The sequence below is a fragment of the Mixophyes fleayi genome, chromosome 2, assembly GCF_038048845.1.
Source record: "Mixophyes fleayi isolate aMixFle1 chromosome 2, aMixFle1.hap1, whole genome shotgun sequence".
NCBI lineage: Eukaryota > Metazoa > Chordata > Amphibia > Anura > Limnodynastidae > Mixophyes > Mixophyes fleayi.
In genome coordinates, this window is record NC_134403.1 from 198,273,705 (window position 1) to 198,287,515 (window position 13,811).

Sequence of the window (13,811 nt, forward strand, 5' to 3'; positions counted from 1 at the left end):
AGAGGACAGGAGGTAGAGTAGAAAGATGAGAAGAGAGTAGAAACTTCCTCTTCATTTGTGGGATCAAATGAAGAGAGAGTGTCAGAGGGTGCTACAAAGGAATTGAGCCGACTGCTTGTCAAGGGAGATACCATTTCAAGCCTGATCTTATCAATTTTGTCCTAGAAATAGGAAGCAAGATCCTGTGCACTGATGTTAGTTGGAGGATTTGGGGCAGGAGGATTCAGAAGAGAGTTAAATGTGTTAAAGAGGCGTTTGGGGTTAGAAGCCTGAGCATAGATGAGAGATTGGAAGTATGTTTGTTTTGCAGTGTCCAGAGCATTTCTATAGGAGTGGTAGATATCAGTATATGTGGTGAAATCATTAGAGGCACAAGATTTACGCCAGTGACGTTCTGCTTTACGAGAACGTTTTTGTAGAGTTCGTGTTACTGTTGTGTGCCACGGTTGGCAACGAATACTACGCAAAGTATGTAGTGTCGCTGGAGCCACTTGATCCAGGGCAGTTGCTAGGGTTTGATGAAAATGGGGTACTGCCCGATAAGGGGAGGAGAATGTAGAAGTTGGGGAGAAGGTGTTGGAGAGAGGTGGAAAACTGTTGAAAATCAATAGAGTTGAAATTCCTGCGGTTGTGAGGAGGCTTGGAAGAGTTTGACACTAGGGAGAGTAAAGAACTGGGGGTGAGCGAGTAGCTAATAAGGTGATGATCTGAGAGGGGGAAAGGAGTGTTAAGGAAATGAGAAACTGAGCATAGTCTAGAGAAAACAAGATCAAGACAGTGGCCATCCTGATGAGTAGCGGATTCAATCCACTGGGAGAGGTCAAGTGAGGAGGTTAGTGAGAGTAGTTTGGAAGCAGCATTTGAACGTGGATTAGAAATAGGGATGTTGAAATCACCCATGATGATGGTGGGGATATCAGTAGATAAGAAGTGAGGGAGCCATGCAGAGAAGTGTTCAAGAAATTGTTGGAGTGGACCAGGGGGGCGATAGATGACAGCAACATGCATAGTGAATGGGTTAAAAATCCTAACAGCATGTACTTTAAAAGATGTGAACGTGAGTGATGGGACACTTGGTAGAACTGTGAATGTGCACTGTGGGGAGAGAAGTAGTCCAACCCCACCTCCTTGTCTGCCTCCCAGTCTGGGGGTGTGGGTGAAATGGAGACCACCATGTGCATAGGACTGCAGGTGAGGCAGTGTCTGATTGTGTGAGCCATGTTTCTGTTATTGCTAGAAGGTTGAGGTTGTTAGAGAGGAAGAGATCATGAATGGAGGTAAGTTTGTTACAAACAGAACGTGCATTCCAAAGGGCACATTTAAAGGACTTTGGAAGAGAGGGGAGACAGGTGATGCGTTTAAGGTTTGCTGGATTTCTGTAGTGTTCAGATATGTGCATGTGGGAGAATTGAGGGGGACCTGGATTAGGTGATATATCACCAGCTAATAGAAGCAGGGAGGAAGAAAGGTAGGAAAGATGATTGTAAGATGTGTGTTTTTTTTAGTTTCTGGTGCAGCTGTTAAAGTTATTGAATTTAAATAGGAAAAAAATGTTCACTAGAGGTGAGTGACGTAATGAAGGGGCAATGTGGACAGAGGTGTGTGTTGCAGGATGGGTGAGGGATGATATAGTCCTAAAGATAATGCCATGAAAAGAGAGAAAGAAAAATATTTTGGCAAGCATTGGGATTTATGAGTCAAATAGCAAAAATTAGGGAATTAAGGAATTACCTAATTACAATGTCCAGTGTAATCAGATAAGTAGTGTAGAGCTATGCTGCAGCAAATGTAGTTTATCCATGGATGTCTGGATAGTATAGAGTAATGATGTGGGAGTCATGTGGGGGAATGGGTGGAAGTGTTGAATGGACAGTAATAAAGAGCAGGTGATTGAATAGCTGAGTTTTTGCAGAGTCATGAGAGAGGAGAGTGGTTCAAAATTAGTATCAAATCTTCCTACTTGTGATGGCAGACAAAGCATTTAGTAGAACTGAGAGCACAGTGATGAGATAGGGGACTGAAATAGCTGTAGCATGGGTAGGGAGTGGTTGAGCAAGTAGTATAGCAGGTTGATTAAACATAGTGAAAATTGACAGATCAAACAAACTTTCATGAGATGAGAAGAAATTAAGATCAGAGTCCAAAATAGACCTCATGCTGCATGGAGCTTGTAGCCAGGGTGAGTTGAAGACATCAGAGGTGGAATATGGAGTTTCAAGTAAATACTGACTGTAGTCCTTGTGTAGCTGAGTTAATAGGCAGAATGTTCTTCTCCTGTTTCCTCCGGTATAACTCTGAATTATGCTGTTTAATTTTTTTTGTTTCACACTTGTATCTATACACTTAGAGCTATACACACTAACTATGCAGCCATCACTGGCTTTGCAGCCATTCCTTGCATTCGTGGCTCAAACCTGGAAGACCTGCTACCTTGTGCTGCAGTAAATCCTTTGCATCCTGGAACCTGTTGTTGCTATGGACTAACCTTTGCCATTTATTATTGTCTTCCGTTCACCATACCATTTGCACCCATTGATTTTCCATGTATTTCTCCCTTAATAAAAACACTTTGTTGATTCTACATTTCTCTCCGTGGTATCAATGCTAGGAATCCTGACAGTAATTAAACATCCTGTAGTGGTAAAAAAAAAAAAAAAGACTAATATACTTTTAACTCATTCCAAACATAATAAAATTATGAGAGTATACTAACAGACACACACACACACACTCCGATCATAGATTGAAAAGGAAAATGATAATTTTTCACATACAGAGCCAGTGTATAACAGATAGCAAGAGGTGAGCCTGCCTTTTCAAGGAGGGATGTAAAGTTTACTGTTGTGATCGCAGTCATGTATGGAGATGCCTCTGCAATACCCTAACTGCCAGAGAATACCTTAAGCGGTGCACATCTTGTGCAGAACCGATTCTCCTGGTTAAACACTGATAGTCTGTGTTTTCCCTGACCGAGACTGTGAGACTGACACATGTCAATGTCATAGCCGCAGCTTCCCAGACTGCAGTCCGGTGAAATGCGACCTGTCCGTCGTAGTTATCGGGTCTCTGGAATCAGTCTATTCATCCTGCTGACCAGGTGACCTGTCTGGGAGTCATAGTAAAATAGAGATATGCAGCTAATAAGCATTGAAACAACGCTTCTACACACTATTATAGCGGCGCTGTTCTCACAGAGAACATGTCTAGTTGACTTCTCAAAAAAAAAAATTAAAGTAAATTAAATAAACTCTAAATGGTGCCCTACTCTGTGGTCACTAAAATAAAAACTGAATAACGTCTGTACAGGTGGCATAGAGGGGAAGGAGCAGGCCAGACAAGTTATTTTTTTTTAGTGCCTTACTGCCAGCACAGAGTCCACTATACCCCAAGGAGAGAAGTGTCCCATGGAATGAATAAGAAAAGGCCTTTTAGTATAGCTCTGAAATTTACATTATTTTTCAATTTTTGGGAGTGTTCTAAAAATATTGACCGGCAGTGTAGCTCATGTTTCCTCAAGAATGATATGTGCATTAATTACTTTTCTTGATTTTTTAATTTTTTTTAAAATTAATTTATTTATTTATTTTAATTCAGGGTGTTTTATTTGTTTTTGAAAATTGCGTGACATGCACAGGCACTTTTATTAGACTGTATAACAATATTTACATCTACAGGCCCCTGGGGTACAAATGCAAGAGACTGTATACACACCGTACAGATCAATCATTGTGTACAGTATTAGACAAATTCAGTCCATCAAAAACAACATCTGCATCCACAGCTTTTAATTTGTTGGAATAATAGTTACAGATAACAAGGTCACTCCATGTACAATAACCAATACTTTTTTTTATACATCTCATATTTCAATAACATCAACACTATTTTATTTACAGAGACCATATGTACATAAAAATCTTTCTAAAGTCAGTGCATTGTCAATATTTATACAAGAATTTACAACATGAACATAGTTAACGGTTAATTTAATAAATGTCCTGCTAATTTATGAACTCATTTTATAATTTAAAAAAATAATTACAACCAAGCATAAGACAAATAAGATTAAAACATAAATGTATTATCAACATAAATAAGATAATTATTTAAACAATACCCATTTTTCCCACTGTTTGTTCATAACAAATGAATACACTTTTTCACTTTTTTCTTTAAATGATTTAAGAAAATGTAGACTTATAAATTGTGTTTTGCTTATACTGGCAAACTATATATTGGAAAACATGGGTGGTAAGCATGATTAGGATAGAACTGGCGAGCCATGAAGGTTGACCAAAGCACTTAACCAACACTTTTTATTACAAATCATCAATTGGAACAGTTAACTACTTCCACCTATACAGATTTTCATACCTTCATACTTAACAGATGACACACCTGGCTTTACATATACTTTAAGTGAACTTGAAAAAAGGCTGAATATAACAAACTGATATATTGTGATAACTAAAAATAATAGAGAACACATACACGATAGAAAATTATACATTTCAGGCACTTTCCACCCCAAAGAGATAGATATTTCCATACAATAAGTTAACAACTTGTACGAGATCATTACAATTTTGGGGCTTGTAAGTGCAGCTGAAAGAGGTCTTCACTCAGGCCAATTGCAGTCATCTTTCAACTGAGTTTATGGGTATGCACAATGATGATGATTACTGTTGGACTTGTGGCGCATTTTGAAGCCATACACACTGTGGTGTCAGGCTTATTGCCCTATATTGCAGACTGTGGGCACCTTGTCTTTAAGAAATCAAAGCAGCCATATACACATGTGCTTTTAATATTTTTGTACTACCTTGGCTCTAGAGTGAAACCACAAAAAAAATGGTCAAGCAACAATCATTTGGCAAATCAAAATAAAAATATTACCATAAGGAAATAATTTAAATAGCTTTCTGGGTCTCAGTTTTAGGTAAATATTAAATTAATATAAATGCAGAACACAATGAAAACACATAACCATGGTTTATTAACGTGCTATATTATCTAACCTCTAGGTATATTTTTGTGTCTGTACTTTTCAATTTAGTACATCAAGCACCCAGGAAGTTACACCAGGGCAATAATTAATATGGAAAATGAAGATCGGACTTAGTCCATGAGTGCTACAGTATCTGTCTGACAAAGGAATTTTAAGATTGTGGGCAATAAAACCAACATTGTTGCTTGCACTTGCATGACAATGCAACGTGTTTTGTTAAGAAAAGAAAGCCACACACTTCAGTGGTATATTTTGGTTAATCATTTGGTCAACTGTATTTGCGAAACATGATCACATGGCACTTCAGTTTGCATATTTACATAAAGGGGAGAATATTAACTGGATACAGAATGCTGTTCTGTCAGATATTGTGCTTACCTGTGTGTTTAACAAAATGATGGCTTCATAATGAAGACATAAAGTGCATTATGGCAACAATATTGGCGAGGTGGATGGCTGAATAATTTAAACTAGTAATTTGATATATTAGTAGTGCAAACAGGTTTAGAGAGGCTCTGTTTTCTAAATGTCAAACTGAAAAAGTAACTATGTTTAAAATAAAAAAAATTAAGTATGAACAATTGGCCACCTTTTCCGTTTGTAAGAAAAAAAGTTTAATCTCCATGGTATCCTGAAAAATACCAAGATCCAATAAATTAAATAATAGCATAATACAACTCTTCAGGGCTTAGGATTAATGGATGAAGACATATGGAAGAGTTCTGCAATGTACATTGATCATTGTTAACTTTGGAAACATTCCTGAGAAACACTGAAGTTGACCTGTTTTTAAGAGTCCCTTACAATGTCAATGATAACATATTTGCAATATACACAAGGTGACACAGTAAGGTTAAGAATCAATTGATGTGCAGTTTGTGCATTGTCCTTTGTGTAAACCATGGAAGGTTTGGAGGAGAAAACATTACCATGAGTCTGCCCATACTTCAGTACTATTGCAGAAAGAGTAGAAAAATCAAGTCTTGAATTCACGCACATCATTTCACTGAACAATCATTAAAATCTTATAAAATATCAAGAGCAGGAAAGTACATTAAGTCCCTCTGATGCTTGTATTAAATATGAACAGACAGATATTCCAGGTGCACCCCTGCTCCATCTACACTGAACCATCTGGAATAAAATTGTGTTAAACACTGAACTGGTTGAGAATTCCATTGTACAGTGTTACACTTAACAGTGCTAAATGCAGAAAATTCTCAATGCAGTCCTCAGGATGGAGTTCTTTATACAATACATTTTTATCTCAATTTTCAGGTTGCACAGTTGAGAGGGGAGATTTGGTGGATTTTGGTAAATAGCAGTCTTACTTTTGAGGAGGATGACAAATTACTTGATAAAAAGCCAATCCATGCAACATAAAACACAACTCCTCCTTCACATTAAATTTAGAAAACTGGGAGATATTAGTCTATTCGGGTTTGTTTACAACAATTTCTTAACATAGGAAAAAAAATATTAGCATTTCATTCAGTAGAGGTCTGAAACAAAAACCTATAACATTTAAAGATTTTTTTTCATGCCTTCTCAAATCATTTGTGCTTAGGTTAAGAAAGATACAACTAAAATACTAGCACTAAAGCCGATGGGAAAGCATTTCCACTTATTTTAATTGCCTTTCTGTCTTTAAAATGTGCAACTTCCATTGGATTTTTCTTCAACTACACTGTTAATAGAAGTTAAGAGTGCATTAACCTTTCTTAATACAATTCACTACAGACTCAGATGTTTCCACAGCATATATGTGATTTGAAAACATTGATATTTACCCTTAACTTAAGTTTATATATGTATTTAAACTAAAAAAAAAAAAAAAAAAAAGTGTCATGACAATATATTAAACAGTGCTTTTCATTGGCAAATCAGATACCAATTTCATTGTTAACCTTTTAAACTGTATGGATATTTAAAAGTATATAAATAAGTGCACAATTGAGTTTTACAATGATATGTGTACACTGTTTTGGTAGTGATGTTGCTATTTCACAATCAGAAAATATCCCCATAGACAGCAAAAGCCAAGCTAAAAAGCTCTCTAAACGTAATCATACTCGTATGCTTTCCAAAATGAAACCATGCATCTACGAACAAAGAATGTACCCAGAAAAAGTGTTTTCAAATGTACGTGTTTGTAAGCTAAGATAGTTTTCCAGCTTAAGTACACATGAAAGCATTCTTGTGAAATCAGGAAAATGAATGCCAATGTTTTACAGATAATGCTTAAACCACTTAAGTTCTTTTTAAATTGTACTGTAAATAAACAACTTTTTGCAGCTCAGAATATTTAATGTAGCTTATTACGCTTCCCCCCCAAGTACACTGCTCAACAGGACAAAAGAAAAAGTAATTTAAAATAAATAAAATATAAAAACACCTTATCAAACAAAATAGGACATTTAAAAGAAACAATGTCATGTTACCTATTTTTGTTGAATGGCCCTACATGCATTGGTGACCTCAACACCAGTATGTTTAGACTGATTAATGACTGCTTAACATTATTCACTAGATCTCCTTTTGATCATCCTTTCTCACTGTAATGTATACGCTAACCATAAAAAAAAAAACACTACTGCAGCACACAATATTTTTTATAATCCGATTCAAAGTCTTCATCCATGCTGCTAGTGTCTGCCATCTTTTTCCCATCAATCTTTGGCAGAAATTGTGCATAGTCTACCCCTTGCTGCTCATAGAAAAGGATGTAGGCGGAGTCTGTATCAATTTCATCAGGGTGCAGCTCCTGTTGGCAAGAAAGATGTATATAATAATCTTAAATATACAAACACATATTTATGTCTAATATTAAAGATCCTGTGGGGCCTTTGCAGGGTCTCAGCATGGAAATATTACCATGATAAAATGCATCACATTTTTGGGATAAAATTAAATAAATATTGTGTTATTTCTATGCAAATCCATAAAGTTTTTCGTTTTTATAAATGACACAACACCTATATATATATATATATATATATATATTAAGGTTACATCTAAAAGACGTCATTTTGCCATAGGGAATCTGTGAGAGGGGGGGCATGGTGTTTGAGGTGCTACATTTTAAAAAGTATTAAAGCTATTAAACTGAAATGTGGCATGCGAATGAAGAACCATTCATAGGTGCCGCATGCCAAATTTAAAAAAAAAAAAAAAAAAACAATAAAAAATGACAAATGGAATAATCTAAAGTTCAAAATCTCGCAGTTTTTTTCCACTTCCTGTTTTGCAAAAGTCACTGTTTTTCTGTTTTTTTTTGGGAGAGCGTAACTCAGTGTACAGGAGGTCTAAAGACTTGGGGTTTTATTTACAAGAAAGCTATTAGGGCTGAGGAGTGCCTTTGAGGGTTTACAATTTTGAGAAAGTTATAGTTTTTTTTACAATTTGGTAAAATTTGCCCCATTTTAAAGATAGGGGATTTCATAACATTGCACATGTCAGTTAGAGGTTTGTGCTGGGTGTACTCAGACTGGCTTCACTTGAGAGCACACACATGGCCGAGTCTCTTGCCAAGGGATTTTCATCTCTGAGCTGAAGAAATTACCCACACTTTCTAGCCACAAGGGTGCTGTTTAGTGTTTTGGGGATATAGGGGGCACCCTGTAGTACTATTAGCCCAGGCACTGCTCTCAATTGAGAGTTTAATCTCTCCCTGAGACAGCTGTTAGTGAATCCATTGTAAACCTCCCACCCCTCAGTGACATCAGTTAATTTATTCAAAAGTGCTTTGTGGTACTTGTACTGATAACACTCAGTGGTAATCACAGCGGGGAGTAGATGTGAGGTATCTGGACATTAGCATCTGACATGTCCCTCTTTACAAGTGACATGTACTGGAGAGAAGCTGCAGATAATCTATACACACCCACTTCTCATTGCCTGCTGTGGGCTGTGTTTTATTCATTGGTTTACTCATGGCTTTTCTGTCAGAATCTTTGTAAAAGTCTGTCTGCTTTCACTGGTGACCAGCATCAACAAGGACTCGAGTTTAAGGACTGGGGAGGTGATTACAGTACTGCAGGTGCTGGTGGGAAGCACATAAGCACAATGTGGTACATACTGCACCACATTTCTGACTGCCAGAACATATACTGCACGCATACTTGCCAACCTTTAAAGAGACCACTTTAATGTTCGAGATGTCTGCCACCTATGGTCTTTCGGGGCATGACATCTAATTATTTAGTATTTAAATACTTCAATTTTAATATATAATATGAACATATTATGTAGACCCTCAGGTTTGCTCCAAATGTATAAAGAGACTCGGTTGTCTCAATAGATTTATTTTACAAGTCCATAGATATGTATTGACTCTCGTCTTATCCGGACATATGTTATATATTTGAAGTTATTATTACCCACTATTCAAGCAGCACCTATGATGCCCAGTAACCAAGATTCAAATAAAAAATAGTAATAATGATCATCTATCCTATAGGCATTATATCATAGTTATTGAGTAGGAGATCTTTTTTTTTTTTTAAATCCAGTATTTTTATTGAAATTTTTTAAGATATAAACATACTAAACAACAAAAAGAAAAGAAAAACAATCGTATACATATCGGAATTAAATGACGGAATTTACAAGATTACATTAAAGCATAATAATAATAATAAATGTGCTATATTCATTCAGGATCATACATCGTAAATGCTTATACATAAGTATGTTACACATGCAGTAGGAGATCTTTACTTGGCTGGTCCTGTGGTGTCAGAATAACCCCGTTTATGGTTATCAGTGCGTGTATATGACACCTGGACCATACATGCCACTTATTATATTCCTATATTGGTAGTATCTTCCTTGTCTGTTCCATATTGAATGAATTTTAAAGGGATCAGAGCAGTAAAGTTCTAGAATATCTTATAGACTTGTTAGTTGATTACTAATTTTTCTGATCACTCCTCCCTCGCCCACCTCAAGGGCGCTCACTTGATTGTAACTATGTTCTTACTATTACTCTAATTGGAAAAGCATTCATGCACAGCTGCTGTTAACAGTTCTCAATCACACAGGCTCTAATAAGAGATGCTATTGATAAATGGGCATCATTCCATAGCTCTTTAGAGATAGGTCTACTCTAAGTAATTTGTATATATTCTTTAAATCTAAATCTTTTGTGAGCAGGCAAACGCAGCGTCCGTCGACGCGCGTTTCGCTAAACAGGCTTTATCAAGGCAAGGCGGGATATTTGCCTGCTCTCCCAAGAGCCTGGGAGACCTACGCGAATTTCGGGAGTGTCCCGGACATTCCGGGATAGTTGACAAGTATGACTGCATGCCGCCACTGACTGCCAGAACATACATAGACAAAAAAACCTTACGGTTTAACATGTCCAATTAAGGTTACTTATACACAATCTAAAGCTCAAACTGCAAAAAGCAATGAAATTACGACGATTAAGGCAGAAACCTTAATGGACGTGTTCCTTGCGCAATACAGACATGGTATGCCATCACATCCTGTGGTTAGCTGCAGATTCAGGACTATCATGGAGTGAGAGTGCTGTCACTCACACAATACAGACATGATATGCCATCACATCCTGTGGTTAGCTGCAGATTCAGCACTATCATGGAGTGAGATTGCTGTCACTCACACAATACAGACATGGTATGTCATCACATCCTGTGGTTAGCTGCAGATTCAGCACTATCATTGAGTGAGATTGCGGTCACTCACAAAATGGTGGAGCTGCCAATTCACAGATAATATATATTATTATTTTTTTATTATTTTTTTCATTGAATGCTAGTATAAATAAAGAGATACAACTGTCAATTCAAATACTGGATCTTCTCTTCATTTGGTTGGACATCCCTCTTTGCATATAGTAATGTTAAAAACAATAATAGATTGTGACATTGAGATATATTTTCAAGCCAATGAAATGATCATGGATCTTACCTTACAACTGCTGTCATTGTAGCAGTACCATTTTTCATTTGGATTTTTGGCATAAGTAACATAATGACCTCCACCCATTATTCCTGAATGGCACTGAAGAAAACAAAATAATTATATCTTGTAAGTTAACATTCAAAAAACGGAATGTGTGTGTGTGTGTGTGTGTGTGTGTGTGTGTGTGTGTGTGTGTGTATGTATGTGTATATATATATATATATATATATATATATATATATGTATATATATATATATATATATATATATATACATATATACACACACACATATACATCTATCTATCAGGTTGCTTGCTTTTATTTTGTGCTCAATACTTAATTTTAACATGTACAATTGTAATAGCGATAGAAATGTTTATTTAACCAATTAACCCCCACGTACATTTGTGTATGTGTAATATACACACACACATTAGTTATATGAAAATCTAGATTAAGTTTTGACAACAGCAATGACACTTGAACACCCCCAGGAAAGGGCAGTCTAAGGGTAATGTAAAAGGTTTCCCCCCTTATACCAGCACTATTATCCAGGAGCAGAACAGTACACCGCCAGGCTCCACAGCAAAATCTGGGTAGCCTCTCAAAGGATTGAAGAGTCCCCCACCACGCAGGGTAGAGGGGGTGATTAGGCAATGCCAGCCTCTCCTCATATTCCAGATCTGTAGTAGCTGCACCCATATTATCCAAGTAAACTGGAACTACAGGTTCTGGCAAAATCAGAAGGGCCATTGCAATAAGGGGGGGGAGGGTTCCCACATGTTTTTTTTTACAACATGCTACAAGATTGGAAAAAATAAATAAAGTGTAGCTTTGCTTCATGTCTCCACCACACATTTAGACCATTTGGCACACTCATAAGAGCTAATTGGTTACATTTGGACAAATTAATGGGGTTACAGTAAGGTGTAATTATTACAATTCATGTAATCTTGAAAAAATTAACCATTACTATATGAAACACCTAACTTAAAAACATAATTTATGCCATGTGCTACCAACAGAAATCTGTGTGGCTAAATAAATAGTTTTGTAATCAACGTTTCAAATATGAAAAAAGTGTCTTGCATATGAAGGGATGAAAAATCTAGTTAAATTGTTAAAAGAAAAAAAACCAAACACAGTTTACTAATTAAAGGCAACTATATGAAAGTGATCCATCCCTCAAGGTTAGCTCACTGCTTTAACGCTATTCTTCTTACCGAAATTGCATAAAGGTTATAGATAGGCTGACAGCAGATGTCTTCTCTTTGGTCATCAGTGATGTCCTCTTCTTCCCCCAAATGGTTGTCAAGCTGACCATTGTTGCATGTGTTCGGCTCACTATTCAGTCCATTGGTTAAAACCACCTCAGAGTCCTGATTTGTTCCTAGCTCAGTTTGACTTCCACCTAAAACATGTCCTTTATTTGAGTCTAACTGTTCCAAAGTATCTCTTATTTCATTATCTGTTCCAGTGTCTTTGTTTTGATCCAAGTTTTCTTTGCTGCTTGAGAGTTTTTTGCCCCCTAGCTGAGGTAAACGTAGGCGTCCTTTACCCCTTCCTAGGCATCTGGGGCTATGGTTGGGACTGTTATTTTTACTTGAGGAGTTCATAGCAGCTTTCCTTCCCTGTGAAGGGGATGCTGGAAAACAAGCCCACTTTGCATGAAAATCCAAATGGCTTAAGCAAGTGTCATGCTCAATGTGCATTAATAGGAACTAGTTAACACATTTTAGATAAACATCTAAGAAATATATCCTGCAAACATTAAAACAAAACTGGGGAGTAATAATGACGTAACCACAATCTAATATATTGCCACAGGTCAGTGCACAGGAGGCATTTCTTTGATTGTAAAGAACACTAGAACATTTCTATACAGCTTATTTAAATTGCACTCCATTACAAACTAGAGAATGATAGTTCCATATACTATATTGCAATACATATAAAGCTAGACAACCTCGAAAATGTTCCTTAAATCAGAACAGTTCCTATATTCAAATAAATAAGTGAACATCATTTTTGCAATGCATCTTACAAATTAAGAGTCTCAACTGCATACAGCTTCCCAAAGCAAGTACTCTCCAACCACTGAATACCAAGGGAATCTGACATTCTGATTGAATTCATTCAACCTAACTGTAGCAAGTGGACAGATCAGATTTTTTAATGAAGGACACACGCTGCACATGTCAGGAGCAGTGTGTGGGGCTCAAAAATAACTTTTATGCCTAATATTATTAAAATTACTTTCTTATTCTTATTAAGATGAATCAGATAAATAATGGGCATGGTGAGAAATCTGGTTATGCCGCAGTTGTGAAGGAAATGCCCAAGGGGTTGAATGGTTGGATTTTGTCCAAATTGTGGTGTATTGGTCATTGAACCTGTAAGCTCAACACTCAGGCTGTAAACAACCATCAGGCTATAAACAACCATGACTTAGATAATATTTCAACACAAAAGAAAGATAGATTTGTAAGTGTTGCACAATTATGAGAAACTCATATACTGTAAGTAAGCTCCAAAGATGTTTAACTTCCACCACACACATCCAAATCATTTCTTCAGGTAAGGAATATGCCCAACTACCATTCATTTAACCTGTGCTCAATAGAGAAAAGCAAAAACTGCTCAGGACTCACACACCCTGTCAAGGTGACACCAAACAATAAGTGTGAAACCAATACAGACCAAGAGGCTGACACTTAACCTTAACTCAATTACAGAACCATGGCATTCACAAGGATGCTGCCAACACCACTTTATGTAATCTTCAGATATTCAGAGAGATAAAAATGGAGTGTATTGCTAAAGTGTTTTATATTATGCAGCGCTTAATCAGAGTAAATGAATTAATTAATTGC

The 13,811-nt window shown here is 36.6% G+C and overlaps 1 protein-coding gene across 4 annotated transcripts in view; it reads right to left on the minus strand.

The window, feature by feature from the left end:
• Positions 1–3,770: 3,770 nt before the first annotated feature.
• The window catches only part of USP32 (ubiquitin specific peptidase 32), a 208,312-nt gene continuing 198,271 nt past the window's right edge, over positions 3,771–13,811 (minus strand). For all 4 annotated transcript variants that reach the window (XM_075195313.1, XM_075195310.1, XM_075195311.1 and 1 more), the window contains exons 32-34: positions 12,162–12,583; positions 10,943–11,035; positions 3,771–7,772 (exon numbers count right to left, since the gene is read on the minus strand). In XM_075195313.1, the coding sequence (XP_075051414.1) occupies positions 7,599–7,772; positions 10,943–11,035; positions 12,162–12,583 (689 nt within the window). In that variant the 3' untranslated portion in view covers positions 3,771–7,598. The remainder of the gene's footprint in view (positions 7,773–10,942; positions 11,036–12,161; positions 12,584–13,811) is intronic.